Genomic DNA, 25,871 nt, shown 5'->3' on the forward strand with positions numbered 1-25,871 from the left:
TCTCATCCATCAACCTTTCTGCCTTCATCTTTTTTTCCTCTCTTTTTCAATTTTCCCCCCTTCCGTCTTCTGCGAAAATTTGCCTCCTACAAAACAATACAAACAACCTTGAACACAACGCCATCCGATCGCGCTTTCCAATTGTAGACAATTATAGCGACCCATCGACTACGTATGGTACTTAGTATCGACGGCGGTCACTAGCTGTTAGCCCCGTCAACTTTCTCCAGTTTTTGGAAAGTTGACTGGACGCGTTTTTCTTTACCTGCCAATACATTACCTTTACCTTGCCTTGCTCTCCAACCGTTGGTCAACATATTTTCGCCGCAACCAACCCTTTTTTTTTTACCTCTTTCTTTGATCGGCCTCTAGTCATCCGACCATCATCACCTTTGCATCGCGATCTTTCTATAATCTATCCGCTATCCTAATACCATCATTGCCGATTGTCAACATGTCTGACGAGACGGCCGCGCAACCTGCCGCCGCGCAGTCTCAGGATGTGTCTGCCAACGTAGCTGCAGAAGGCACTACGTCAGAGTCCGTCGCGCCTGTTAGCGACGCGAAGTCAATTGACAAAAAAACTGCAAGTGCTGCCGATGCAGACAAGACCAACGAGGACAGCTCAGCCGAGGAGCCTGCTAAAGCTGAAGGTAAGTTGCATCCACCAAAAAATCAACATAAAGTAACCCAAAAACATTCTCGTCGGCGTTGTCCGAGCGCCTCTCAACACCGCTCGCCCCTATAAACACGTCATCCCCAATCACCTTGGTCCGCGTTATAAGCACTACAAACAATTGATTACCTTCAACCCGCACACCTTCAGCCACCATGATAAGTTTACGTGCTAACACGATATCTCTAATAGCCGCCGATGAGGCCCCGGCTACCAAGAAAACCGACGAGAAGTCTACTGACCCTGATGTTGAGATGAACGACAAACCGGCCGAAGAGGTTGAGCAGCCTACAGCTGATGATAAGGTTGACTCGGAGAAGGCCGCGGATGAGAATGAAGCGCCTACGGGTACTGCTGAAGGTGCGGCCGAGGCCGAATCGACAACACAAGGAGACAAATCTAAAGCGCGTCGCAAGTCTACCGCCGATTCCAAGAGCAAGAAGTTGAATAAGAAGGCGTCCAAGGCCAAGATTCTACACGTCGACGCGCAGCCTGGCGAGCATTACTTCGCCAAGCTAAAGGGCTTCCCCCCTTGGCCTGTCATCATCGCTGAGGAGGACATGCTGCCCGCAAGTATGTTGAGCACGCGACCTGTTACGGCTGCTCGCCCTGATGGTACCTACCGCGAAGATTTCGCGGATGGTGGTAAGAGGATCGCGGACCGAACGTTCCCGGTCATGTATCTCCACACCAACGAATTGTAAGGAGATTGGCTCTATTCAATCCTGCGACGTAATAACTGGTAGCTGACCATTGCAATAGTTCGTGGACAAACAACTCCGATCTCAGCGAGCTTGACCCTTCGACAGTCGCCAGTATGATCACGACCAAGATGCGCAAGGATCTACAGAACGCCCATCTGTTGGCTGCCGAACAGAACTCTTTAGATTACTATAAGAATGTTCTCCGCGATTTTGAGGAGCAGCGTCTCGCAAAACTAGAAGCTAAGAAGGCTAAGGCCAACAAGACGCCTAAGAAGGCCGCTAAAGCCGCTGAAGCTGCTGCGGGTGATGAAGATGAGGATATCGAAATGGCTGATGCTGAAGAGAGCGGCGAGGCGGAGCCAGCTGAGAAGAAGCCCAAGTCAAAGAAACGCAAGGCCGAAGACGAAGCTAGCGTAAGAGGCCGTCCATCTTATGATCTAAATGTTTACTAACTACTATATGTCTAGACTCCTCAACGTTCCGAATCTGTCAAGAAGCCAAAGATTAAGATCACGAACTCATCCACTCCCAAGGCCACCAACGGCGTCCAATCACCCACCGCAAAAGATTCTTCCAAGCCCGTCAAGGTTAAGTCGAAGGCAGCTAAGGGTAGCAAGGACAAGGACAAAGCCGAGAGCAAGAAGGAGAAAGAACCTCCTAAGGAGCCGGAACTTAGCCCCGAAGAGAAGCACATGCGCAAGGAGGTAAGACATCCATCGATTCAAAGCACTCGCGTTAGTCAATGCTCACTAGTCTATAGAAAGAGATTTTGTTCCTACGTCATCGACTTCAAAAAGGTCTACTCCTTCGCGATCAGGAGCCAAAGGAGGAGGAGATGAAGTCTATGTCGGAGTTCCTTGCTAAACTCGAAACATTCCCCGACCTCGAGGTTAGCATCATTCGAGCAACCAAGATCAACAAGGTTCTCAAAGCGATCTTGAAGTTGGAGACGATCCCGAAGGAGGAAGATTTCCAGTTCAAGCCGCGATCTCAGACTCTATTGGACAAGTGGAATAAGCTTCTTGCTGACGGCGGAGCTCCCGCCCCCGCGAACGGCGTCAATGGTGGTGGTGCTAATTCTGCTAAGGGCGGAAAGGGAGCAGCCAATGGTGTCAAGGAAGCATCGGCCGATCACAAATCGGATCTCGAGAAGGAAGACGGCAAAGCCGATACTCCAGAGAAGGACGCGAAGGATAAGACTTCAGCTGAAGCAGAGACGGCAAGCGACGAGAAGTCAGACGCAGTAAAGGTATGTCTAAATTGCTTGCTCATGAACGATGACTATTTTTGAAGTCGGGGAGATTATGAATCTAACTAGGTAGCTACAGAATGCAAAGACTTCAGCCGATGAGACGGCTGCAGAGGTCGAAGCTACGGCATGAAGTAACAAGCGCTGAACTCGACGAAACGACGACGATTTCTTTTGATGTCTGAAAGTCGGCGGCAACCAGGGGCGTTCAGGGGTATAAGAAAGGCTACATTGCTCGAGCGTGGCTTGCCATTGAATGATGGTGGGCCATGCGACTGGAATATGCGTACAAGCTTCGCGTACTTGGACTCGAAGTGTGTTCGTTTTATGTGAACTAGGAAGTACTTGTTTTCAGGTCAGATCAGACAGGTCATGTACGGTCCTGGAACAGTCAATATTTGGTCGGGGAAGGGCCTAGGGGCCTTTGGAGGGTGAGGGAACAACGAAAAAGTCAGACTCCTACCCGGCATCTGACACCGTTAATTAGTTCGTCGGCCGGTAGGGATGATGGACACGGCATGTCATTAGTGGTTGTGTTTTTTCAGTTTGGGAGGGCTGTGATGATTTTCTAGGAGATTTTGCAATAAAAAAAGTTCGTTGCATTACTTGTATAATTGCTGAGTCACTACGGTGGGATTATAGAATTATATCGTGCATCATGCTGTCTTGGTGATTTTCGTGTTGAGCATTGAAAGTGAAGGTCGAGTACGTACATATGTATGTATATACAAGTGACGACAGTATGTCGATTTGGGGGCTAGAGTTAGGAGCTTGGACCATTTCATCCACTTAGCTGCAAGGGCCACCCCACCGTAGACCCGTCTGACAAAGCTCCAGGCGCGCGTCATCAGCCGTCAGTGCCTGACATTTTGTATCTTGTAACTTGTAACCTTCAAAAGTGAATGGAAAGCTCCATCTCATTCATGAATTTAATTATCTATTCCAATCTCATCCACCTTCTTCACTCTTCTCCGCCACCCCGGTTCTTCATTCCCTTTTTATTACTATGAAATCGCACCTTGTTCTCTGATTCCAAGTTTTGAAGAGTCAGATATAAGTTCGATTTCATGAACTTTCCCCCCCTCATCTCTATCCCGTTATAACATCCCACTACAAATACCTGCACGATCACGAAATTTCCATCACCATGTTGTTACGACTACGAGGCCCGGACGGCATGATCCGGATCAACATCGAGAAGGACGACACTTTCGCTGACCTTGGTCGTCTGGTATGCGCCCTGCCTTTCTACTTCGCCATGTCAGTCGTCACTAACTTTGTATATAGCTCGTGGCGCAATTGCCACCGACCGTTGACCCGAGCAGTATTTCCATGTCCCCGGACCCCCAAGCCAAAGACTCGAAGAAGTTGAAGGATATTGCCAGATACAAGTTGGCGCAGATTGGATTGAAGTACTATACACCTGCTAGATTTACCTCCCCGAAGAGTCCCCTCGAGTATTACTAACATATGTACAGCCATGGAGACTTGATTTTCATTAACTACCAACACCAGAACTCCGCCAACGGTCACGCGAATGGCGCACCCACAGCATCTACCACCACATCGTCGACGAACAGACTGAATGGGAAACCTATCCTACCTACGGAGGATCTACCGGTCGACCCGCCTCCGCTAGCATCACCTACGAAAGTCATCAAGAATCCTTGGGAAGTAGTGAAGCAGTCAGCATTGGATGATCGATTGGATAAGCAGGATGGCAAGATCCCTCGAGGCCGAGACCGGATGTGCAAGCACGGGCCTAAAGGCATGTGCGACTATTGCATGCCTCTCGACCCCTTCAATCTTCAATACCTCGCCGATAAGAAGATCAAGTACCTATCCTTCCACTCCTACCTCAGAAAGATCAACTCGGCCACGAATAAGCCCGAACTTGGCAGTTCATTCATTCCACCCCTTAAGGAACCGTACTTCCGAGTTAAAAGGGACTGTCCTTCGGGTCACCCCCAATGGCCCGAGGGCATCTGCACCAAGTGCCAGCCCAGCGCTATTACCCTCCAACCACAGCCTTTCCGCATGGTCGACCACGTCGAGTTCGCTTCATTCGAACTTGTTAACTCCTTCATCGACGCCTGGCGAAGAACCGGCGCACAACGGATTGGATACCTCTACGGTCGTTATGCGGAATATACCGAAGTACCACTCGGCGTTAAGGCGATAGTAGAGGCCATACATGAAGTGCCTCAAGTAGACGAAGTTGATGGAGTATCGCTAAATCCCTGGGACAACGAGACCGACATCAACGATGTTGCCAGGTTATGTGGACTTGAACAAGTTGGCGTAATATTCACTGACTTGCTGGATGCGGGAACCGGCGACGGGAAAGTTATCTGCAAGCGACATGCCGACTCATATTTCCTCAGTTCCCTGGAGATTTGCTTCGCGGCGCGTTTGCAGGCTCAGCATCCTAAAGCTACCAAGTGGAGCGATACAGGAAGATTCGGCTCAAACTTCGTCACGTGTATCATCTCAGGCGACGAAACAGGCCAGATCGCTATCTCATCTTACCAGGTGTCTAACGATAGTGTGGAAATGGTACGAGCAGATCTCATCGAGCCGTCAGCTGACCCTAATGTCATGCTTGTGCGGGAAGAGGAGGAAGATGACGGTTCTACGAGCCGGACGCGATACATTCCCGAGGTATTCTACCGAAAGATTAACGAGTATGGTGCCAACGTACAGGAGAATGCAAAGCCGTCATTCCCAGTCGAATATCTCTTCGTAACATTAACACACGGTTTCCCGGCGCAACCGAAGCCCTTGTTCAAAACAACCAACTTCCCGATCGAGAACCGCGAGATAATGGGAGAGACCCAACAATTCAAGTCAGTTGCCAAGGCTCTCGATACTAGCGGTGGCAAAGAGCTCGGATCCCTCTCAGACTTCCACCTGCTTAATTTCATACATGGGATGGGCGTGCTATCTAAGGTAAGTCAACCCAACTTCGTGGCAATCACAATCCCCCTTTTTCCTTGATCCAAGCGTAATAACAGATAAATAGGAAGAAGAAGCACTCATGTGCCGGGCGGCGACGACTCATGATCTCGCCGACATATACCAATTGTTTTCAATGCCCGGCTTTCTTTCGCTAAAAGCTATTTTAGCAGAAACTGGTGAGACAACCCCCAAAAGAAAGCGGCCTCGAACAAGTGGCGAGGGGGGCGCGACGCCCTCTTCGTACTCATCCGTCGCCGCTTCCGCCAATAGATCCGGTGAACCGCTTACTAAGCGTCTTGCTGCCGTTAGGCTGAACGAGCGAAACGAGTCCACGCCAATATTCGACCGTGCTAAGCACGAGGACATGTGATGCCGTATGAAGGGAGAGGTTGGAAACAAGTTTGTACCCCCCGTACCTACCTGCTTATAGACAGGTTTACTCGGAGGGAAAGAAGCCAAAGGCCTAATGCGCTGCGAATATGCGGACTGGGAGAAGGAAATCCGGGTGCCGTTAATCAGCCGTGGCTACTGCAGTAAAATAGCTCTCAGGCAGTTAGGCCTGTCCTGGACAGCCGCAGCTTTCTTGTTCTTTCGCTAGCATAAAGGGGAAAGAGGTGCGCGTGTTGTCGTACATAACGGAATCTCAATATGAAATTGAGATGCTGCTTCCCTCATCGTAATGGAAACCTTGCCGCCATAGATGAGAAAGTGAACTGGAATCATAATGGCTTTCATGTGTAGGATGCTCGAACCGTGTAGTCCGTACTTTTAATCTCATCTAGTAGCCTTGATTTGTTTTCTGGTTTGCTCTTGGCTACGGGGTAGATGCCTAATCAATGAACATGGGCACTCCTCTATTATACGTGAACATGAAAGGTTCATGACGTTGTAAACATGAATAGGAGCCAGGTCTTATCAACCCGAGGGCAAAGCTACGAATCGACCTCCAGAGAGAGGACGCGCGCTAAGAAAAGAGGGGAGGGTGATTGCCGAGATACCAAGATTTACGACATGGTCTCCGTAGGAGGAGGACGACGACGATGAAGAAGATCAAGATGAACATGATGATGACGATGATGATGTAGTATAGAGGATATAGGAGTATTTACGCGACCTTCCCACTGATGGTCTGTGTTTATTAGGTAATTTAAATTTTGATTCAAGTCAGATAGACTATTTACCTAGCCTCCTTTCCTTTCTACTCTTCCATTCGAAAAGGAACCCCATCCTTCGTCGCCTCCTTTTTTGTTTCACAAGCCCCGTCCGCCCTTGAGGAAAATAGGTTAATCCTAATCAACGCCTGTTATAGAAAACGGAGCCGTCGCAGAAAACGTCGCGATTTTTAACTTTTATTTTTGATTGATGAAACAGGGTATATCTGGTACTCTACAGGGGCTTGCCACCGATGAAGTCAGACCACCGGCGAACCTCGGACGGGATACCTTCCTTCCGGGGCAGCTTCTCGTTCATGCACTGGGCAAAGAGCATGGCAGTCTAGAGGGAATCGAGATTAGCATATTCACAAGGCCGCTTGGCACATATAGGAGAGGGGGGAGAAGCTTACCTGAGGCTCCATGAACAAGGGAACGCCGAAATCGACAGCATTCCTGCGCATTACGTAGTCCACGTCCATGACCGTCTTAGCCCGGGCAAGGGCGAGGTTGAATACTCCTCGGATGTCATACTTCTGGAAGACTTCTCGGAGCAGACGCTTGTCCTCCTTGGGGAACTCTATTACTTCTACGGTGACCTGATCCTTAGCAGTCGACTCGATGAAGTGCTTCACGTCCTCCTCAGCGGCGTAGAATTTGTATCCGAGGGGTGAAAGGTAGTCCACGATCTTGGTAAGCCATGGCCTGGACGTCTCACCACCTAGTAGGATCCCCTCACCGGGCTCGGGGACGCGGAAGTTCATGGCAGACTGAAGGGACGTCCAGTATGCCTCCACAAGGTCCTTGCCGAAGCAGGCCATTTCACCTGTGCTAGCCATTTCAACACCCAAGAATGGGTCGGCTCCGGCCAGACGGGTCCACGAGAATTGAGGGACCTTGGTAGCTACATAGTCTCTCTTAACAGCCATCGGGTCGGCAGGGCTGGGAACATCCTTGCCAACGAGAGCCTTGGTTGCAACATCGATGAAGTCAGTGCCGAGAACCTTGCTGACGAAGGGGAAGGATCGAGAGGCCCGAAGGTTGCACTCAATGACTTTGAGTACGGGCTCTCCGCCGTCAGGGTTATCTGCTTTGATGATCTGCATGTTGAATGGCCCGGTAATATTCCAGGCCTTCGCAACCTTTTTGGCAATTTCCTTGACTCGCTCCATGGTCCTGTTGTCTAGGTTGACTGGGGGTAGGACCAGTGTGGCATCACCAGAGTGGACACCAGCTTGCTCAACATGCTCGCTAACAGCATGGAGGATCAAGCTACCTTGGTTGGCAACACTATCAACATCGATCTCCTGAGCACCCTCGATGAACTTGGTTATCACAACAGGATGATCAGGTGATACATCGCTCGCGGCCAGTAACTTGTCTTTCAGGTCTTCTTGGCTTCTGATGACAGTCATGGCAGCACCCGAGAGAACATAACTCGGACGGACTAAGACAGGGTAGCCAACCTGTTCGGCGAACTTCTCGGCTTCAGCTACAGAGGTTAATTCCTTCCAATCAGGTTGGTCGACATTTATCGAGTCCAGTATCTCCGAGAATTTCTGTCTGTCTTCGGCTTTGTCGATATCCCTTGGATCAGTTCCTAGAACATTCGCCTTCCCCGTCTCCTGAAGGCGCAGGGCAATATTTTGTGGAAGTTGACCACCGACAGACACTACAACACCATTCGCTTGTTCTAGTTCATACTGCAATAACAGGAGTCAGCAATTCCCTTTTCAGGAAAGAGTTCTAGGAGTTTTGAGCATGTCTCGGGAGACAAGCCAAAAGGGGTAGAGAAAAGCTCTTGGTGTTACATACGATATCCATCACCCTCTCATAGCTCAGCTCGTCGAAATAGACTTTGTCGGCAGCGTCGAAATCAGAGGATTTCGTTTCGGGGTTTGTATATGTGGAAGTTAGCAAAAGAACAACGAAAGGATAATTATTTCAAGAGAATAGAGAATCCTAGAATCCTGGGATGATTCCCGTGATTCTACCCGGACTGTTCGAAGTGGGTAGTTGCGTTTTATCTATGGCGTAGTGCGGATTGGACACATTCTCACACGACAAGAAGGAAATACCTACATTAATCATCAGAGTTTTCTCGCCCATCTTTCTAAGAGCGACAGTTGCGCTCACAGCGCACCAGTCGAATTCCACCGAGCTACCTATACGGTACTGCAACAATAAGAGTCAGCAATTCCTTACTCAAAGAAGGAGTTTTAAGCATGGCTTTGGACACAGGCCAACAGGGGTAAAAAAGAACTCTCGGTATTACATACCACACCCGATCCTAGGACCATCGTCGGCTTATCCTCAAACGTAACATCGTGGGTACTAGCGTTATAAGTAGTATATAGATAATTCGTCTCTGCCGGGAATTCGGCAGCAAGCGTGTCGATTCTCTTAACCCAGGGGCGGATGCCCATGCTTAGTCGAAGAGCACGAACGGAGTCCTCGTCGCTCTTGACAGCGTTCGCAATTTGCCTGTCAGAGAAACCCATCTTCTTGGCCTTGAGGATAAGATCGCGCTTCAACCCATTTATGCTACCGACGGCTTCCAATTCCTTGGTGCAGTCAACAAGATTTTGAAGCTTATACAAGAACCACTTGTCAATCTTGCTCAGCTCATGGACCCTGTCAACAGTGTAACCCTCGTGAAGCATTGCCTGACCTACTGCCAACCATCGGCGGTCCGTTGGGTGAGATAGTTCATGGTCGAGGTCTTCAAATTTGTCACCCTGGAACCCAACGAACTTAGGGTCAACTTTACGAATAGCCTTCTGAAAAGACTCCTCAAAAGTACGACCAATAGCCATGACTTCGCCCACAGATTTCATAGCACTGCCAATGTCGCGTTTAACATGCTGGAACTTGGACAAATCCCAACGAGGAATCTTTGTCACGATGTAATCGAGAGAAGGCTCAAAATTGGCAGTGGTAGTCTTAGTGACGGCATTCGGTAGCTCGGGTAAGGTATGTCCAAGTCCGATCTTTGCCGCAGTGTAAGCTAAAGGATATCCAGTAGCTTTCGAGGCGAGAGCTGATGACCGAGAAAGACGAGCGTTGACCTCAATTACTCTGTAGTCGAGGCCATCTGGCTGGAGGGCATATTGGACGTTACACTCGCCAACAACTCCAAGATGGCGGATAATCTTAATAGCCGCAGTTCGAAGCATGTGATACTCCTCATCGCTAAGAGTTTGGCTGGGTGAAACGACGATTGAGTCACCTGTGTGAGTTCCTAGGGGATCGAAGTTTTCCATGTTGCAGACAGTGATACAGTTGTTATTCGCATCACGGACAACTTCATACTCGACTTCCTTCCAACCTTTCAGCGATTTCTCAACGAGGATCTGGGGCGAGAGGGTAAGAGATCGAGCTGCCATGTTGCGCAGCTCCTCCTCATTGTTAGCAAAGCCGGAACCCAGACCTCCCAGTGCGTAGGCGGCGCGGACGATAATAGGATATCCGACCTTGGAGGCAGCGTCCAGAGCATCGTCAACAGTACCGACAGCAATTGATTTGGCAATTGGAATGTCAATCTCGTTGAGGGCCTTAGCAAAGAGATCTCGGTCCTCACTTAGCTCCAAAGTGTGGACGCTTGTGCCGAGTACCTTAACACCGTACTTTTCGAATAACCCCATGCGCTGCATTTGCACACCCAGGTTTAGCGCTGTCTGTCCACCAAAGGACAGGAAGATGCCATCGGGTCGTTCCTTCTCGATAACGTAGGTTACATATTCCGGAGTGACGGGGAGGTAGTATACCTCGTCGGCGAGGCTGTGGTTGGTCTGGATGGTGGCAATATTTGGATTTATAAGGACAGAGGCTACACCAGCCTCTTTTAATGCCTTGAGGGCCTGAGTACCTATACAAGATATGAGTCACCCTTGACCTTCGGGCTCATCAAGAGCAGTTCTGCAATACTAACCTGAGTAATCGAACTCGCCAGCTTGTCCAATTGCTAAACCACCACTACCAATAACTAGCACTTTCTTAACATTCACAACATCCCTAGGTTTTATTACGCCACTCTCTAGGTAGGCCTTCGGATTCGGTGCCTCTTGAGCAGCTATGCTGGCAGCGGAACAAAGGGCGGTGACAGAAAAGTTCCTCTCCTGTGAAAAACCAGGTTTTCGATTCGAAGCAAGAAGCTGAGAGGGAGCTCGAAGGCTTGTTGTGGTAAGCTGCCTTCGAGTTATAGGTAGCCGTCTGCTATGTCGTAGCAGCATAGGGGCACGACCTGCAAGCTTGGTGGAGAGAGCCATGGTAATAAGCTGCCCCTAGCAACTAGGAGCTGGAATCTTGGGAGGTTAGGAAGGAAGAAGGGCTCAAGAGCTCACGAGCCAAAGCTTGGGGCTCCCTGCTCCCAATTGAAGTCAATTGAGCTTCTAGGAAAAGATTCCTCAACTCTCCTGAGTCACAATGTATCTGGAATCACTAAACAATGTGTGAGTCTTAAAGGTCCGGTCTAGGTAAATAATAAATTTCAAGGCATGCCACCATATATGCATAGATAAGCCGATAAGGATAGAAAAAAAAAGTTATTGAGGGTCCCGCTAATCAGATTCGCTGCAAGGCGGGTTGCGATTTACGGAGGTAGGAGGGGAGCAAATCTCTTGGCATTCCCGATCTAACGGGGTACGGTACATGGAAAGTTTAATTCCAACCCTACGATTGGTATATGCGTGCTTCACTTCCGCTTTTAGTCAAGCCCAGGTACAAAAACCTCTCGTTAAAATTGTACCCAGTCTACCCTTGCTACCTTATCTCTAAATGACTGCTTACGTTACGGAATTGAGAAGTAATGACGTCGTCTGTTAGGTAGCTTAGTCAAGAGTCAAAATTGTATACCTACCTCCTATGCATTCCTATTACTTCACGCTTGACAATGTCCTACTACATTCTCGTTTTAATGGATGATCCAGGCTGAAACGATAACTTCAAAATGCCTTCAGAATTACTTGTCTCCTTCCTAGGCGCTATACAGGCCTCGTTGTCAGTATTGATAACTATAGGTTGCGGTGTTGCTGCAGCTCAATTTGGATTAATCACGACCAGTGCTGCTGAAGAAGTATCACACCTCTGCGTCACCGTGCTTTTGCCTTGCTTGATGATTGTGAAGTTGGGATCCGAACTACATCTGGATACAGTAGTACACTTCGTTCCCGTTGTCAGTACGTCATCTCCGAGCACCAGAAGCCCGTAGTTTCGCATGAGTTGCTAATGCTACGAACCTGTTTTATCTATCTCAGTCTGGGCTACAATTTATACAGTGACTTCCATCGGAATTGGCATGGCAGCAGTGGCGTTTTTTCGCCTACCAAAATGGGCAGTCCCTGCTATAGCGTTTAATAATACTCAGTCGCTCCCTTTGCTGCTGCTTCAATCGTTGGAAGCTACTGGGGTATTATCTTCCCTAGTCGGGTCAGGTCAAACAACTGACGCCATCGAGCGGGCTCGAACTTACTTCCTAGTTGGTTCTGTCGTCAGCAATACTATTACGTTTAGCCTGGGTCCAGAATGGATAGTTGACAAGCAAGAAGGCAACTCGATAGATCCCGAAAGTCAACAACCTTCACAAGGTGGACAGGGAGAGTCGTTTGGAGAACAGCAGCTAAGGGATGATAACATTGATCATTCACCCAGAGACTCTGAGAGTAACGATGAGCCAAGTGATCCTGACGAGAGAACATCGCTTCTTCCTACCAAGGTTGTGAATTTGGAGCACCAAATAGGAAACGATTTTAGTTCATTTTTTCGGAGCCGCTTCTATGCCTGTCCGAGGCCTGTCCAGAAGCTCCTTACGGCTATTGGAACGTTCTTCAACCCGCCTTCTGTTGGAGCGGCCATTGGTTTGGTGATAGGCCTCTCACCACCCCTACATCGACTATTTTTTAGTGGTATGACCGAAGGGGGTTATTTTAACGCGGTGCGTATTGAATTTTTCGTACATTGGGACAGCCGGTCTCTCAAGCATCGTGGGGGAATGGTTCTATATTGACATATGTGTTTAGTGGCTCACTGCCAGCCTGAAGAACATCGGCGAACTGTTCGTTTCACTCCAAGTTATTGTCGTCGGAGTAAAATTAAGCCTTAGCTTACGACTCATGAGGGAAGGTGAGGATACGGATAAACTGCCTTTGGGTACAATTCTTTGTATCATATTCATACGATTTGTCCTATGGCCAGCGATTAGCATTCCTCTCGTCTGGGCTTTGGCGACTTACACTGACATCCTCCCCAACGATCCCATACTGTGGTGGGCATTGTCCATGCTCCCTGCAGGTCCGACTGCTATGAAGGTTCTCGCATTGTCAGATGTCAGCGGGGCGAGTCAGAGTACACGAATGTCAATCGCTAAATTTCTCACAGTAAGCAGCAAAATACCCCAAGTCAACTTTCATGGTAAAGGGTTTTAACATAATAGCTTTCCTACGTTATAACTCCTATAATATCTTTTGCGGTTGTAGGGGCTCTCAAAGCGGCAGAGGCTGCGAAGGAGTGAATCCTCAACGATATATTCTGTACCTACCAAAGAGATGATGACGCATCAAGCGGAATATGAAATAATCTAAATATGAACAAAACCCCTAAATAACTATATAAATCAGGCAGTAATTATATAAAGTTATTTGTTTATTATCACGTGGAGTTGGGACTTCAGCAATAGGGGGTAGATACTTCCTTCTCATTAGTCAGCATATTAAATCGATATTGCGACGTACAGTATATTCTTACAGTAATACCCACGTAATAACACTGTACCAAGGTAGTCTCCAGGGCTACTAGTAAGCTAGGCCAACATCAGATTCTCGGCTGCCGTTTTACTCGCTATTAAATCCTTAGACAATCAACGCCGCAACGTAAGACGCGCTCCTTGCCTTGTCGCTCCCCACATTCTACGTCCGGCGACTACGCACTAGGCAGCCTCCTTCTACGCTATTTATGACGGCCTCACAGCATGTAAAAGACACATTATCCGGGTGGCTTCTCACGTCGACTGAGGTGGAGCTATGAACAATGTTTCCACCCCGACCACGCCGGCGGACCCTCATCGTATATCCCACGGTCTTCAAGAGGACGACGCCGACGGCCCAGCACACTCCGCCGTGTCCGAGCAAAATCATGATGGCAGTGCCACCACGCAAAACCCATCGCTCTCCCAGGCGGCGAAGGAAGGCCTCACAAAGAAGTTGCAGTTCATGATACATCTTAGTGTTAGCTTGGATACTCTGGTGTATGCTGAGCTATGTGCGCTGTACTATATGGAGTATGAACCACCCCTATTCTGCTATTCTGCCTATAGCGTCAAATGAGAAATGTCGTGGTGTATCGTAAAATTAGTCACTGACGTCACGCCTTTAGCTGTTCATTTTTCCGATTGATGATACGCTGGGTGCCCCAAGCCCTATTTATTAGTCCTAAGGCCGAGGACACTATTCTCATTATACCCAACTACCACGTTTCTGCGATCATCGGCCCGAATTTCCTTTGCACGCTGATGCATCTTATCGCCTCTCTACCTCAAGCAGGCGAAGCATCGCGAGGCTATCTCCATGGTGGCATACTATTCGATTTCATCGGCCAGAAAGCGCCATCCTCCAAGTTCTCGCTCCTACTACTGGATATTCTGATATTTGCGCTGCAGTGCATCATGCTGACCGTGAATATGGAGAAGGAGAGAGTACGCAAAGTGGTGAAGCCGACGACTTTACTCGATAATTCCGAAATTTCCACAATCTCAGAGAGCAGTACAGGCCAGGACTACGACGCAGAAGAGCGGGGGGTTCTTAGAGATGCGCCCATCGTGGATGAGACCCATGACATCGAAATGCAATCATTAGGACACGAAAGTGGTGGCCAACAGCGCGATGTAGAAGAGAGAACTGGGTTACTTAGGCGAACGACTACCCCTACGGATAACCTCGAAAGTCTAGCCGACACGTTGAGATCCGGGAATGCTGTTCTGGCTAACTTTAACGTTCGGCGGTCACTTCAGACTGCTTGGCATAATCGGGCAAATTCGCCTGAAAGCGCGGCCGCTTATGCTATACAGAATGTCGGATATAATGCGACGCTCGCGGCTTTGGCAGCGCAGAGGAGGGCGAGGCTGGCTGCGGCACAGCCGAGGCAGCCATAAAATAGTCATGAAAGATCGTTGTACAAATTTAAAAGGATATCATATTATTACGCAATCTTCCTTCCCACGTTGCCGACTCCAGTCCCCTTCACCGAGACTATGATATCGCCCGTGTCGTCGTCTTCAGCATCGCGCAGTCCCCAACTACTAGCTCCAAATTTCCTAAGATCTCGTGCAAGTCCTATTACTTGCTCTGTGCCCATGACGTCTCTCCCAAGGCGTAAGCGCCCAACATCTTCGGATCCCATAGCCATCAGCGTCAGAACGGTCCCTGCTGCTGCCCCACTAACACAACCTCCTAGGCTTATGGCTTCTAAGAGCTGATATGCGCATCTCTTTCCGATATCTTCTGGAACTATGCCTCCTTTGGGTGGTACTACCACGTCTGCCGAATATAATACACCCACAGCGCTTGACTCCGCAACTAAGCTCAAACCGAAACCGATTCCCATTCTTTTCTTGCTCCCAGACTTTTCGGCGGCGTCGGGAATTAAAGGTGCCTGGTCGTATTGTGCCGCAATGTGTATATCTGATACCAAAGGGTTGAGTACTTCTCTCGCGGAATGTATCATGCGAGCATTATTTGATGCTGACACGCCTGTCGCATATGCGACGCCTCGTATTCTTTTTATCCTGCCGGGGCTCCTGTTCAAATGTAACGTTTTGGGCAGCCGGACCTGGCTCGCAAATCTGAGCTCCACAATACCCGCGCCGCCGCTACCGTGAGGCCCGGCGCATGACCTTTGGAGGACTCGCAGCTCTATCCGTGCCGCCGGAATGCCGAAGAGATTATATAATGGTAAAATGGCTGTACGGAAGGAGTCGACAGAGAGGTCGCCTGTCTCGGTAGATGATGTAATGACGCCTGGTCCCGAGAAGCGAACGTTCATGTGCGATTTCGAGAACGGGGCAAGGAGACATAGAGGTAGGAGGAAGTAGGTGACGCCTCGTGTGCAGGTGGCGGGTAGCTGGTGTTCGAGGATATCGCCATCTGAGGCACCAAAGCCTGGTATAGCGCCCGTAATTAAGCCAGGCTGATATGTTATGGTCGTACCGGTGTAGGATATCTGCATGGAACTGCCATTGGTGACGGCTTCGAGTAGACGGAGGAAGGAAACTTCATGTGGGGCGAGGCCGGGATTGGTGGGGGAATTAGAACGGATTTTGGATATGTGTATAGGTCGGCCTGTTAACGTTGCTAATACTAGGCGCTGTGTAAATGATTTGTGGCCTGTGAACTTGAGAAATTCTGGTCGTGGGGTCGACATCGTTGATTCTGTTGGGTTGAATCCGCGAAAGGGTTGTCGAGTACCCGGTTTACCTTAATGATGGAGATGGAAGAAATTCTGCCGTATGGATCGCAGAAAAAAATTAGCTAGGTAAAGGCGGTGAATGGCTAGGTACCAAATTTAGCATCTGTGGCTTGTCGACTAGATCGTTTTAGCGTGCATATACTTAGGTACATGCATGTATTGAAGTGGTGTGGGTTTAAGCTACGTGAAAAGTGTCAAGATCCCGACTTCCCAAAAAGTGCACTACCTGCCATAATATGTAATATCGACCCGAAGTTTGACATTCCGTCAAACCTGTTCCTCCCACCTTTTCCAATTTCACAGTCTATCACAAGCCAACCGTCAAGATGTTCGAAATAGACTGGTTAAGTCTCGCGCTCCCATTTGCGTACATCACTGTACTCGTTGGTTCTTTGTACACCTTTTCTACTATTTACAGAAAGCGAAAGGCGTGTATGTGAACCCTACCTAACACGCGAGTCTGCGCCGAGATTGACAAGTTTGCAGCACAGAGTGCCAACCTCGAGCCATGGTTCCCGCCCCATCTGCAGCGAAATATCTACCTAACTCTTCTTCACATGGAACCTGAACCTGGCCAAGAGAAGGCACCAAAGGTCCCGGATAGCGTCATCCGAGCTGCACTTCTGCGAAGAGCCGTCGAGGACATCCGTCGCATCATCCAGATCCGAACCTCGAAACAGGCGCTTAACACATTGTTACAAAGAGGCAGTGTCGGCGAGGACCTGAACCAGAGATTCACAAGAGCCGAAAAGGAGATCGAGGAAGAGCTGCGTGATGTCGTCACGGAGGTAAGAGCTGCCCGAGACATACAGCTTCTGAGGCGGAACATGGAGTAAGGAACAAGAGGCACTGACTTGTTACTAGGCCAATGCTCTCGCACCCGGTTGGGGCCAGACCATTTTCCAGTCCGCGAACGAGATCGCTGCCAACACCATGCTGCGTCTTAAGCTTGAAGAAATTGAGAGCCGCGCGGAAGCTGATAAGGAATGGTGGGAGAAGCGACGTGAGACGATCAAGAAGGACTTCATGAGGGAGTTAGATGAGGAATCATCGACCAAGGGCTCTGTCAAAGGTAGTGACGATGACGCAGTCCTGGTCGACTCGGGTACCCCTGCATCTACACCTGGAGGTTCTAAGAAGAAGAGGGGTAAGAAATGAGCGTTCATCGTCCGCTGCTTACCCTATCTTATTGTGGAGGAAAAGACTTGGAGCTGCTTGTTAGACCACCTCACCGTTTCTACTAATCGGTAGCATATTGCATCTTCGCATCCGGCGTTCAGGTGTAAGGTTATAGGGGTACTGTGTATGAGTACACACCGTATATATGCAGGTAGACTACGTCGTCGGCGTACGTAGTATCTGGGTATTGATACCCGTATTGGGAATTGTACTATGATCTCATGCCTGACTTTGCTGCTGATTTCTTGATTACTTGGCGTGCCATTGTGACACGGGAAGCTAAGTAGAATTGAACAATACGAGTTTCTCATTAGCACCAACTTAAGATACAGAATAATCATTATTAAAGAACACCCAGTATACATTTATTTGATTTTGAATCTAATACTAGCTTGAAGTAACACCTTATTTGCAACGAGCAGCTCTCTAAGTGTCTATAGGACGTATTAGTATGCATAAAAATCAAAGGCTAATGCTGATTGGGTAATACAACTTTAGTGCCGGTAAATTTTACGCTGCACCTACCTACAGAACTTACTGGCAACTGACGTACGAAGGACCCCTGCAATCCTGCAATAGAAGCTAGGTACCTTCCTCTACAAACACTCACTTTTCTTCGACCGTCCTGTCATCGTCACCCAAACAAATACCGCTCTCACCTTCGTTCCACACAAAACCTCGCGCCTCGCTTCATTTTCAATTGGCACGCATTGAATACAATGGCGGACCCGCAACCCGCACCAGGTCTCTCCTTCCCGACGAATCCCCAAGAGTTCGAGCACGACGAACGCATCTCGTTTTCGAAGCTCGACAACAAATACATCGCGGTGCAGGACGACGGCAGCGAGTTCGAGTGGGACGCCCAGCTGAAGCGGTGGATCCCCGTGCTGGACGAGGAGCTGCTCGCGCAGCAGCAGTCGGCGTACGGCGGCGGTGCGGCGAGCCCAGATGACGATAGTAGCAACGTGCCGAACAAGAAGCGCAAGAAGGGCCACGCGAACGGCGGCGGCGACCGATCGGGCGCGGGAGAGGGCGACGGAAAGGAAAACCAGAAGCAGCAGCGCCCGCAGAAGCGGCAGAAGCAGCCGCCGCAGCCGCGCCAGAACACGGCTATCTACGTCACGGGCTTGCCGCTCGACGTCACGGTGGACGAGGTGCACGAGGCGTTCTCGCGCAAGTGCGGCGTCATCGCCGAGGAGATCGACAGCGGGCGGCCGCGCATCAAGCTATATACGGACGAGGCCGGCAACTTCAAGGGCGACGCGCTGATCGTGTTCTTCAAGCCGCAGAGCGTCGAGATGGCCATCATGCTGCTCGACGACACCGACTTCCGCTTCTCGCCCTCGGGCCTGCCGAGCGGCAAGATGCGCGTCCAGGCCGCGGACTCGAGCTACAAGAAGACGCACTACGAGCGCGAGGGAGAAGGGGGCGAGGGCAAGGATGGCAGCGGCAACGGTGGTAAGGCCGGCGGCGGCGCGGAGGCCGAGAGCGATCGCAGCAACCACATCACCGGCGCCGGCAAGCCGCGCGACCGCACCCGCGAGCAGGAGAAGCAGAAGATCATCAAGCGGACGCAGAAGCTGGACGCGAAGCTCGCGGACTGGGACGACGACGAGGGCCCGTACGGCGCACAGCTCGAAACCGCGGCGCGGCGCGACCGCGTCGTCGTCCTGCGCCACATGTTCACGCTCAAGGAGCTGGACGAGGACCCGGCCGCAATGCTGGAGATCAAGGAGGACATCCGCGAGGAGTGCTCCAAGCTCGGGCCCGTGACCAACGTCGTCCTGTACGATCTGGAGGAAGAGGGGATCGCGAGCGTCAAGTTCAAAACCCCCGAGGCCGCCGAGGCGTGCGTGAACCTGATGGACGGCCGCGCGTTCGACGGCCGCACGGTAAGGGCTACGATAGCGACGGGCCGCGAGAAGTATAGGAGGTCCGGCAAGAAGCAAGACGAGGACGTGGAGGGCGAAGATAGCGACGATTGAGAGCGTGGAAGAGCACGTATTAAGGACCTAAAAGGACTAGAGAGAATGATAGTCCCTACCTACGTAAACTATCTATGCTGTGTGTATTATGTATTATGACTTGAGAAAAAAGAAGTCACGATGTACGATTGCGATTGCGATTGCACTGCGAGGGGCAAGGGGTTCTTGACTCTGCACGATGACATAATTACAAATGACTAACTAGGGAATCTCTCAAAACGTGCGTCTCGTGAGACGGGATTCTGCGTGGGTGGTTGGGTGGTTGGGAATACCTTCATAGTTAATCAAGCATATTGTCCTAGATGGTTTTCAATTAAGAGCTGAGTAAATTTGATCGAATAGCTACATACGCCATTCTCAAAAGATGCGTATTAGGAATGGTATTAATTAATGAATTTATATTTTATTTCTAACTTTTAACTTTTGGGAATAATTCGAGGTCATCGACTACTAAACATCATTATCTCACGTAACCGTCCTTACGTTCCGAGCCACAAGATTCGCAGTTCGGTTATCCAGTACGTGGAGCTCTCTTTGAGAGGTTTTACATATCCTCCAGCAAGTCTAGCTTCATCTCCTTTGCGCTGACCCACCAACCAGCCGCCTCGATGATCTGGCATACAACTTTCAGCTCATCCACCGTCCGAGGGGCATACACCATCGTAAATTGTTTCGGGACGGGCATCTTCAGCAGACACTGGCTCGTCAACGGGTGGCGTTGTCCCCAGCCCTTCTCGATAACCTCCTTCACATCGTCTGGGTGGAGGTTGAGGTGCATTGAATAGTCCGAGTTATGGACGTGGCAGATCTCCCCCTGACACGTCTTGTTGAAAGGGTATCGGGCAAATAACCCTAAGCCATGCTTCTCGAAGCACGAGGTGCCAACGCCCACCTCATCCGAGTTCATGTGACCGTGGTTCTCCAGGATGCGCCGCAGGGCGAGGTAGCATTCCCGGGACCCGAACTGATCTACCTGTCGCTGGGGTGCGATCCCAACTACCTTCGGGCGTAGGCCGCATCGGTAAGGAAGGGGTCTGTTACGGAAGACCCCAACAGCCGGCTGAATGTCCGGGTCTGCTGGGAGAGGGTTGAAGGGATCTACTCTGCAGGCCCAGAGCTTGAACCAATTGATACGGAGATATCCGGGAAAAGTTGCTGGTGTTCCCCCAGGACCAAGTTTCAAGTAGTTTTGGTAGTCATTGTGGATGAACACAAGGCCAGTGGCCAGGCCGACGGACATAGCTAGAACAGATGGCTCGACTAAGTGTATGCCAAACATAAGAATGATAGAAATAGCAAAGATAGCAGGTCCATCTAATGTGACGGATAGCGGGTCTTGTCGGATAGTCACGTTGATAGCCACAGGGTCGACATCTTGGTTGGGACAGGAGTCGATGGAAGAGTGTGTGAAGGTGTTAGTCCGTGTAAGTATACCGGACATGATGTCAGAGAAGACGTTGTGGAAGATCAGCTAGACCATACGACCAGAGTGAAGATCGTCGTAGAGGGGTTGCTTGAGTAAAGAAAGTGGCTGGAGCGAATTGTTCGTAAGGGACAAACCTGAAGGCCTAAAAGCACGAGTGAAGTCTTACCCAGGTGTTTTGTAACTGATGGGAATTGGGATTGAGAGGGGCGATTTATACCTTTCAAGGGAAGAAGGAACAGAAATTTGAGAGACATTGGAGATCTCAGGTGACTGGCTGCTTCCTACCGAGGGTCAAGTGATAGATGTTCGAAGCCAGGCACAGGGGCGTAGGGTTACTAGACTAGCCAGTGTAGCCACAAACCGTCAGCGGAACCGGTATTGAAACCTTGACATAACATCTGGAGAATCCAATACGGACTATGGGATGGAAATAGCCACTTGGACTCCCGCACGTCGACGTACAGCTCCAGTGTCCCTACCATACAATTATAACAATTGATCCACAGTTGACAGCTGAGTGGGTTGAGGATGGAAATCTGACATAACCATGGCCCGGAGGTTACGAAGGAGTGATGTATATATTGGGTCCAAAGATGGCCGTAAACCAACCCGATTGAAGAGCCAATTCGGACAGAGCAACACAAGGCGAATTCTGTGCGATTTCAATGTTTTTGAATGGAAAAGTGCCGGAGCTGTTGGGATTGTGTGTGATCGGACCTGCAGATATGCAATATGCAATATAAATCATATCCAGAGTAGCATCCCCATATAATGCGGCTGCAGATGGGAGCCCGCAGTCGGAGGCGGCGTCGCAGCTTAACCCAAAGTTGCTAAGGTGAAGCGCCTACGGATGTTGTCCAGACGTATCATTGTCCAGTGATAGCGAGCATTTGCAACGGAACGATCCTATCGGCATCCCGACTCTGCGAGCCGCTGCAAGTCGGTGCACTTGTAGGTAATCTACAGAGTACCGGATGCGCACCTAGGTATGTAGGTGTGGTCTCGTTCATTCGATGGACTCTCTGTGGGACGTCAGCCCATAAGAACTCATCTTTTTCCATGACAGTTTGCTAGCTTTTGTGTCCTCGTGACCACGTGGTCGATTCGTTGTCAACAGTTGAAAATGCTTGGCCTCGATGGAGGTTCATCTTGATGGCTATGCTGTATGTGGGAGTTGCACAAAGAGAACGGTATATATAGAATATAATATAACAGATATCAAAGGTGACTTTCAAGTTATAAACCACATGCGTTTCTCGGGTTGCAAGATCAATTGATGTTACTGAGCTTTGCCGATGTTGACATCAACTGGTTGACATGTTGAACGTGGGAGCGGAATATTATGTATAACGTTAAACGAGCCTGGGCTGCCTGGGTCTTTACCCCACGTACTAGGTATCACCCGTGTATGTACATGTATTCATTAGATGCAACATTCGATTAGTTAAACACACTTTCCTGCTCTCTAATTGGTTTGCAAAAATAGAATGCTTTGATTGGTTCATTGTAGGCAATTACGTCAACAGACCGGGATTCTACCCGAAGTACGAAGTATTTTAAGTATCTGCCTAATGCTTTCGAGGGCCGTTGCCAGGTCGTCGAATGCATCAGGGGTAAATAACAAGGATAGCCCTAGGGGGCTTAGTGGACAATGTGAGACGGTACTCCCAAAACAACCAACTGTCGAATCACGTATCGATTGTCGATTGCGATCCAGCTTGATTTGACTCTCAATTTCCTTGTTTCCTAGTTATAAACCCCCTCCAAAAAAACAATTCGTAAAAAGTGTCAACATCTAGGTGCAAAATATTTACACAGATTTTCTGAATTTATCACTACGTATCTAAGTACATGTAATCTCCCAAGTTGGGCATAAAGAAATCAATCAACAATTAGGTCAAGTTGGTGTACAAGTTGGTAGCCCCTTTTAAAACACATGTCGACGCAAACATGGGATCATCGTACTGATTATCGTCGCTAGAATTATTCAACCCCATCCAAGATGGGAACTTCCTCCTGGAATCCATTGCGCTCTCGCGATGGCCGACAATCCAAATTGCCCCTTTACGAAAACCTAAACCTACAAACACCAAGCAAGGAGCGAGATTCAAACGACTCATACGACGACTCCGACTCCGATGGATATTCTATCACCTCATCATCCCCAGGCACCAACAACTCGCGATATACGAGTGCTTCTATAACCGCCGCCACGCCCATAATGTCCAAAAGACACTTTATGGTTTCTAGCAAACCACGCCAGCCCTTTGGCTACCGTCTACCCAACAAGGTCGTTCGGTACCTGTGCTTTGGCTTAACAACTTTCATAGTTATGATGATCCTTACCCTCATTAGGGCCAGCCATAACGAAAATAGAGCACTTGCCGAAGGCAGGATCGACAGACCTGCGTCAGCTCCTCCTCCATGGGAATCTTATCCGTTCCTTACGAGATACTACGGCGGCATTAGAAACTTAGTCTCTTTCTCCCAGAATCTTCCCGAATATCCACGTTTACCAGGCGAACCACCTATAGACAAGTTGTCATATGTCAACAATACCATTTATAAGCCTGATGTTCAGGAACGGAGTTTGCCTGCTAGCAAGGAATACATCCGCTACCCGCAGAGTGTCTTCCAGAACGCCCCTGAGCAATTCCAGGAGTGCTATCTCGACAAGGCCAACAAAGTGCGCGTACCCCCTGTTCGCTACTATGAGGGGCGTCCCAACGGTTTCCCCGAAGCTGTTCTTGGCTCACATGAGCTTTTGGGGCTCCCTGAAGATATATGTTTCGAAAGGTATGGCAGATATGGGCCGTATGGCTTTGGCTACTCTGTTAGGTCCGGTGGTCTAGGCACTGGAGAACATGGCGAGAAGGAAGGCTACGAGTCTACATGGGAGAAAGTGCCCCAAGTTGACTGGAGCGGGATGGACTGGGCCGATATCCAAAGACGTTGTTATCGAGCAAATGTTGCCCGGTACAAGACCCAGCCTGCTAAGCCTCCTTCCCCTCATGGCTTCTATATCGATGAAGGTGCCGCCGCTATTAACGTCCAGGCGCGTGATACCTTGCCTGCAGAATCTGCGAAGTCTCCGGTAGATGAGGTAAAAGGAAAGAGCTCGGCGGCAGTATCCGATGGTGAATCTATTGAGAAACGATTGCCAAGAACTGCTGTTGTTATTCGTTGCTGGGACGAATATTTCTGGAAGGAGGAAGATGTTATGAACATCCGTTCCCTGATCAGCGAATTGGCGTTAGCATCCGGTGGCCGTTACGACGTTCACTTGCTCGTACAAGTTAAGAATGACGCTGCACACCCTATCTGGGCGGATTCGGCCACATATAAAAAACGAATCGAGGAGACCGTACCAGAGGAATTCCGAGGTCTCGTCACATTCTGGACGGAGACTCAGATGCTGTCTCTCTACCAGGGTATCTTCGATCTTTTCGCTCGTGGTCCGGATTTGCCTGTACATGGTGTCTATCGTGGTTTGCAGATGGCCATGCAATATTTTGCTTATCAACACCCAGAGTATGACTACTACTGGCAATGGGAGATGGATATTCGTTACATCGGCCATTACTATGATCTATTTACCAAGATTGAAAAATGGGCTAAGGACCAACCAAGAAAGGGCCTCTGGGAACGAAATGGACGATTTTACGTGCCTTCCGTACACGGAACGTGGGAGGACTTCAAGCAGATGGTACGGGTACAAAGCGAAATGGGTGTCACCGGTGCTGATAATATCTGGGATGGTGTTTCTGGAGCAAACAAGCAGTCGCAGGCCAACCGTGGCGATAAGCCTATCTGGGGGCCTGAAAGGCCTAAAGATCCCAAAGATTGGTTTGAACCCGAAGAAGACCCTGTGCCGGAGACACCTTATGAAAAGGATAAGTACGTGTGGGGAGTGGGCGAGGAGGCCGAATACATCACATTCAACCCTATGTTTGATCCCGAAGGGACTACATGGGGTCTGGCCAATGACATTACCGGCTACAACACAACAGATGGGAACGGAATGCCGCCCCGTAGAGCCCAGATCATTACTGCATCTCGCATGTCTCGTCGCCTGCTCATGAAGATGCACCGAGAGACTGCCTTCTTCAAACACCACGCTTTCCCAGAGATGTGGCCAGGTACCGTCGCCTTGCAACATGGTTACAAGGCAGTATTCGTACCGCATCCTTTATACGTGGACCGTGAGTGGCCTACAGAGATCTTCGCCCGAACCCTCAACAACGGCAAGAACGGAGCCACTGGAGGTTCACGCACTTCCGTCTTCGGTCAGCGTGAGCATAACCTCATAGGTCTCACATGGTTCTACAACTCGGGATTCGCACCGAACTTGTATCGAAGGTGGCTCGGCCTAAAGGTGAACAACGATGGTGGCGAAGAGTTCGAGATGACAGTGGACGAGAGCAAAAATGGCACGAGTGTCAACGAAATGCGCGGCGGTGAGGGCAGGATGTGTCTACCACCCATGCTGCTCCACCCAGTCAAAGATATTGATTTGCCCGTCGAGGCCATTCCAGAAGAAGCACTCAACGGAATACCCGAGTCGGACCCAGCAGCGTGAACGGGATAAATCGCGAGACGAGGGGTTAAGGATACTCGGACGGATGCATTGGTCAGGGGTGTTGTAATGTATATGGACTCTTAACACTTACGGGGGCGTTGTTCGGAAATCTTGGAATTGGCGGTTTCTCCCGTACTTTTTTGTTTTCAGAGCGAGTTTGAATGACCGATGCAGAGCAAGTGTTGCGCGTCGAATTCCCGGTGTACCGTATGGTTGTACACAGATGGAAGAGTATGGCGGGATAGAACGGAAGGATAGGATGCCTACTTAGAAAGTAGGCTGTAATCTGACGAGTAAATATGACCTGACTTTTCCTGTAGTTTCTCGTGGATAGTGCCGTGGAACGTGTGATTTCTAACTCAAGATACCCCTTAACAGCATACTGTCTAAGGTCTGGCGTAGCAAAAGGCTGTAACAGATCACGCACGCATTGCTAAGTTTACTACTTATGTAGCTGATCTACGTCATTCTTCAATATACCTCGCAGGTATAGTATATGTGAGATTAC

The 25,871-nt window shown here is 49.6% G+C and overlaps 10 protein-coding genes across 10 annotated transcripts; 7 read left to right on the top strand and 3 right to left on the bottom strand.

Moving 5' to 3' along the window:
- The first annotated feature begins 301 nt into the window (after positions 1–301).
- Positions 302–3,285, top strand: F4807DRAFT_135641 (uncharacterized protein). The gene is made up of 6 exons (XM_047993047.1): positions 302–653; positions 869–1,376; positions 1,439–1,793; positions 1,848–2,084; positions 2,141–2,629; positions 2,709–3,285. Exons 1-6 carry the CDS (start codon positions 455–457, stop codon positions 2,760–2,762), a joined length of 1,842 nt encoding a protein of 613 aa, XP_047853359.1. The 5' UTR covers positions 302–454; the 3' UTR covers positions 2,763–3,285.
- Positions 3,286–3,504: 219 nt separating this feature from the next.
- On the top strand, positions 3,505–6,598 carry F4807DRAFT_429699 (polyubiquitin-tagged protein recognition complex, Npl4 component). Its single transcript, XM_047998345.1, has 4 exons — positions 3,505–3,860; positions 3,917–4,041; positions 4,108–5,578; positions 5,652–6,598. Exons 1-4 carry the CDS (start codon positions 3,777–3,779, stop codon positions 5,955–5,957), a joined length of 1,986 nt encoding a protein of 661 aa, XP_047853360.1. The 5' UTR covers positions 3,505–3,776; the 3' UTR covers positions 5,958–6,598.
- Positions 6,599–6,655: 57 nt separating this feature from the next.
- F4807DRAFT_429700 (putative carbamoyl-phosphate synthase arginine-specific large chain) lies at positions 6,656–11,246 on the bottom strand. Its single transcript, XM_047998346.1, has 6 exons — positions 10,670–11,246; positions 9,018–10,606; positions 8,823–8,913; positions 8,554–8,642; positions 7,152–8,441; positions 6,656–7,081 (listed from the first exon to the last, which is right to left on the bottom strand). Exons 1-6 carry the CDS (start codon positions 11,004–11,006, stop codon positions 6,974–6,976), a joined length of 3,504 nt encoding a protein of 1,167 aa, XP_047853361.1. The 5' UTR covers positions 11,007–11,246; the 3' UTR covers positions 6,656–6,973.
- Positions 11,247–11,458: 212 nt separating this feature from the next.
- On the top strand, positions 11,459–13,462 carry F4807DRAFT_429702 (auxin efflux carrier). Its single transcript, XM_047998347.1, has 4 exons — positions 11,459–11,915; positions 11,994–12,670; positions 12,756–13,112; positions 13,169–13,462. Exons 1-4 carry the CDS (start codon positions 11,687–11,689, stop codon positions 13,244–13,246), a joined length of 1,341 nt encoding a protein of 446 aa, XP_047853362.1. The 5' UTR covers positions 11,459–11,686; the 3' UTR covers positions 13,247–13,462.
- Positions 13,463–13,754: 292 nt separating this feature from the next.
- F4807DRAFT_461383 (DUF1746-domain-containing protein) lies at positions 13,755–14,881 on the top strand (the record flags this gene model as incomplete). Its single annotated transcript, XM_048001676.1, has 2 exons — positions 13,755–14,011; positions 14,107–14,881. The coding sequence occupies 2 exons, from the start codon at positions 13,755–13,757 to the stop codon at positions 14,879–14,881; spliced, it is 1,032 nt and encodes a 343-aa protein (XP_047853363.1).
- A 23-nt stretch (positions 14,882–14,904) lies between these two features.
- F4807DRAFT_135753 (18S rRNA biogenesis protein) lies at positions 14,905–16,364 on the bottom strand. The gene has a single exon (XM_047993048.1). The coding sequence runs from the start codon at positions 16,147–16,149 to the stop codon at positions 14,929–14,931; it is 1,221 nt and encodes a 406-aa protein (XP_047853364.1). The 5' UTR covers positions 16,150–16,364; the 3' UTR covers positions 14,905–14,928.
- Positions 16,365–16,390: 26 nt separating this feature from the next.
- F4807DRAFT_429709 (Sec62/63 complex, subunit Sec66) lies at positions 16,391–17,730 on the top strand. Its single transcript, XM_047998348.1, has 3 exons — positions 16,391–16,626; positions 16,681–16,982; positions 17,059–17,730. The coding sequence occupies exons 1-3, from the start codon at positions 16,521–16,523 to the stop codon at positions 17,350–17,352; spliced, it is 702 nt and encodes a 233-aa protein (XP_047853365.1). The 5' UTR covers positions 16,391–16,520; the 3' UTR covers positions 17,353–17,730.
- Positions 17,731–17,789: 59 nt separating this feature from the next.
- Positions 17,790–19,717, top strand: F4807DRAFT_135769 (uncharacterized protein). Its single transcript, XM_047993049.1, has 2 exons — positions 17,790–17,876; positions 17,931–19,717. The coding sequence occupies exon 2, from the start codon at positions 18,093–18,095 to the stop codon at positions 19,356–19,358; it is 1,266 nt and encodes a 421-aa protein (XP_047853366.1). The 5' UTR covers positions 17,790–17,876; positions 17,931–18,092; the 3' UTR covers positions 19,359–19,717.
- A 1-nt stretch (position 19,718) lies between these two features.
- Positions 19,719–21,065, bottom strand: F4807DRAFT_135775 (uncharacterized protein). The gene has a single exon (XM_047993050.1). The coding sequence runs from the start codon at positions 20,797–20,799 to the stop codon at positions 19,903–19,905; it is 897 nt and encodes a 298-aa protein (XP_047853367.1). The 5' UTR covers positions 20,800–21,065; the 3' UTR covers positions 19,719–19,902.
- A 1,308-nt stretch (positions 21,066–22,373) lies between these two features.
- F4807DRAFT_135849 (uncharacterized protein) lies at positions 22,374–25,389 on the top strand. The gene is made up of 2 exons (XM_047993051.1): positions 22,374–22,697; positions 22,766–25,389. The coding sequence occupies exon 2, from the start codon at positions 22,787–22,789 to the stop codon at positions 25,361–25,363; it is 2,577 nt and encodes an 858-aa protein (XP_047853368.1). The 5' UTR covers positions 22,374–22,697; positions 22,766–22,786; the 3' UTR covers positions 25,364–25,389.
- The last annotated feature ends 482 nt before the right edge of the window (positions 25,390–25,871 follow it).

This window comes from Annulohypoxylon truncatum (assembly GCF_022578515.1).
Source record: "Annulohypoxylon truncatum strain CBS 140777 unplaced genomic scaffold F4807scaffold_20, whole genome shotgun sequence".
NCBI classification, from domain to species: Eukaryota; Fungi; Ascomycota; class Sordariomycetes; order Xylariales; family Hypoxylaceae; genus Annulohypoxylon; species Annulohypoxylon truncatum.

Coding starts and splice junctions, on each gene's coding strand:
- F4807DRAFT_135641 (XM_047993047.1), top strand. CDS start 455: ATGTCTGACGAGACGGCCGCGCAACCTGCCGCCGCGCAGTCTCAGGAT. Junction 1,377..1,438: donor TATCTCCACACCAACGAATT/GTAAGGAGATTG, acceptor CCATTGCAATAG/TTCGTGGACAAACAACTCCG. Junction 2,085..2,140: donor AGAAGCACATGCGCAAGGAG/GTAAGACATCCA, acceptor ACTAGTCTATAG/AAAGAGATTTTGTTCCTACG.
- F4807DRAFT_429699 (XM_047998345.1), top strand. CDS start 3,777: ATGTTGTTACGACTACGAGGCCCGGACGGCATGATCCGGATCAACATC. Junction 3,861..3,916: donor TCGCTGACCTTGGTCGTCTG/GTATGCGCCCTG, acceptor CTTTGTATATAG/CTCGTGGCGCAATTGCCACC. Junction 4,042..4,107: donor TTGGCGCAGATTGGATTGAA/GTACTATACACC, acceptor ACATATGTACAG/CCATGGAGACTTGATTTTCA.
- F4807DRAFT_429700 (XM_047998346.1), bottom strand. CDS start 11,006: ATGGCTCTCTCCACCAAGCTTGCAGGTCGTGCCCCTATGCTGCTACGA. Junction 8,914..9,017: donor TGGTCCTAGGATCGGGTGTG/GTATGTAATACC, acceptor TTATTGTTGCAG/TACCGTATAGGTAGCTCGGT. Junction 8,442..8,553: donor ATGAGAGGGTGATGGATATC/GTATGTAACACC, acceptor CTGTTATTGCAG/TATGAACTAGAACAAGCGAA.
- F4807DRAFT_429702 (XM_047998347.1), top strand. CDS start 11,687: ATGCCTTCAGAATTACTTGTCTCCTTCCTAGGCGCTATACAGGCCTCG. Junction 11,916..11,993: donor ACACTTCGTTCCCGTTGTCA/GTACGTCATCTC, acceptor TATCTATCTCAG/TCTGGGCTACAATTTATACA. Junction 13,113..13,168: donor CAATCGCTAAATTTCTCACA/GTAAGCAGCAAA, acceptor TTAACATAATAG/CTTTCCTACGTTATAACTCC.
- F4807DRAFT_135753 (XM_047993048.1), bottom strand. CDS start 16,149: ATGTCGACCCCACGACCAGAATTTCTCAAGTTCACAGGCCACAAATCA.
- F4807DRAFT_429709 (XM_047998348.1), top strand. CDS start 16,521: ATGTTCGAAATAGACTGGTTAAGTCTCGCGCTCCCATTTGCGTACATC. Junction 16,627..16,680: donor TTACAGAAAGCGAAAGGCGT/GTATGTGAACCC, acceptor ACAAGTTTGCAG/CACAGAGTGCCAACCTCGAG. Junction 16,983..17,058: donor TGCGTGATGTCGTCACGGAG/GTAAGAGCTGCC, acceptor ACTTGTTACTAG/GCCAATGCTCTCGCACCCGG.
- F4807DRAFT_135769 (XM_047993049.1), top strand. CDS start 18,093: ATGGCGGACCCGCAACCCGCACCAGGTCTCTCCTTCCCGACGAATCCC.
- F4807DRAFT_135775 (XM_047993050.1), bottom strand. CDS start 20,799: ATGTCCGGTATACTTACACGGACTAACACCTTCACACACTCTTCCATC.
- F4807DRAFT_135849 (XM_047993051.1), top strand. CDS start 22,787: ATGGGAACTTCCTCCTGGAATCCATTGCGCTCTCGCGATGGCCGACAA.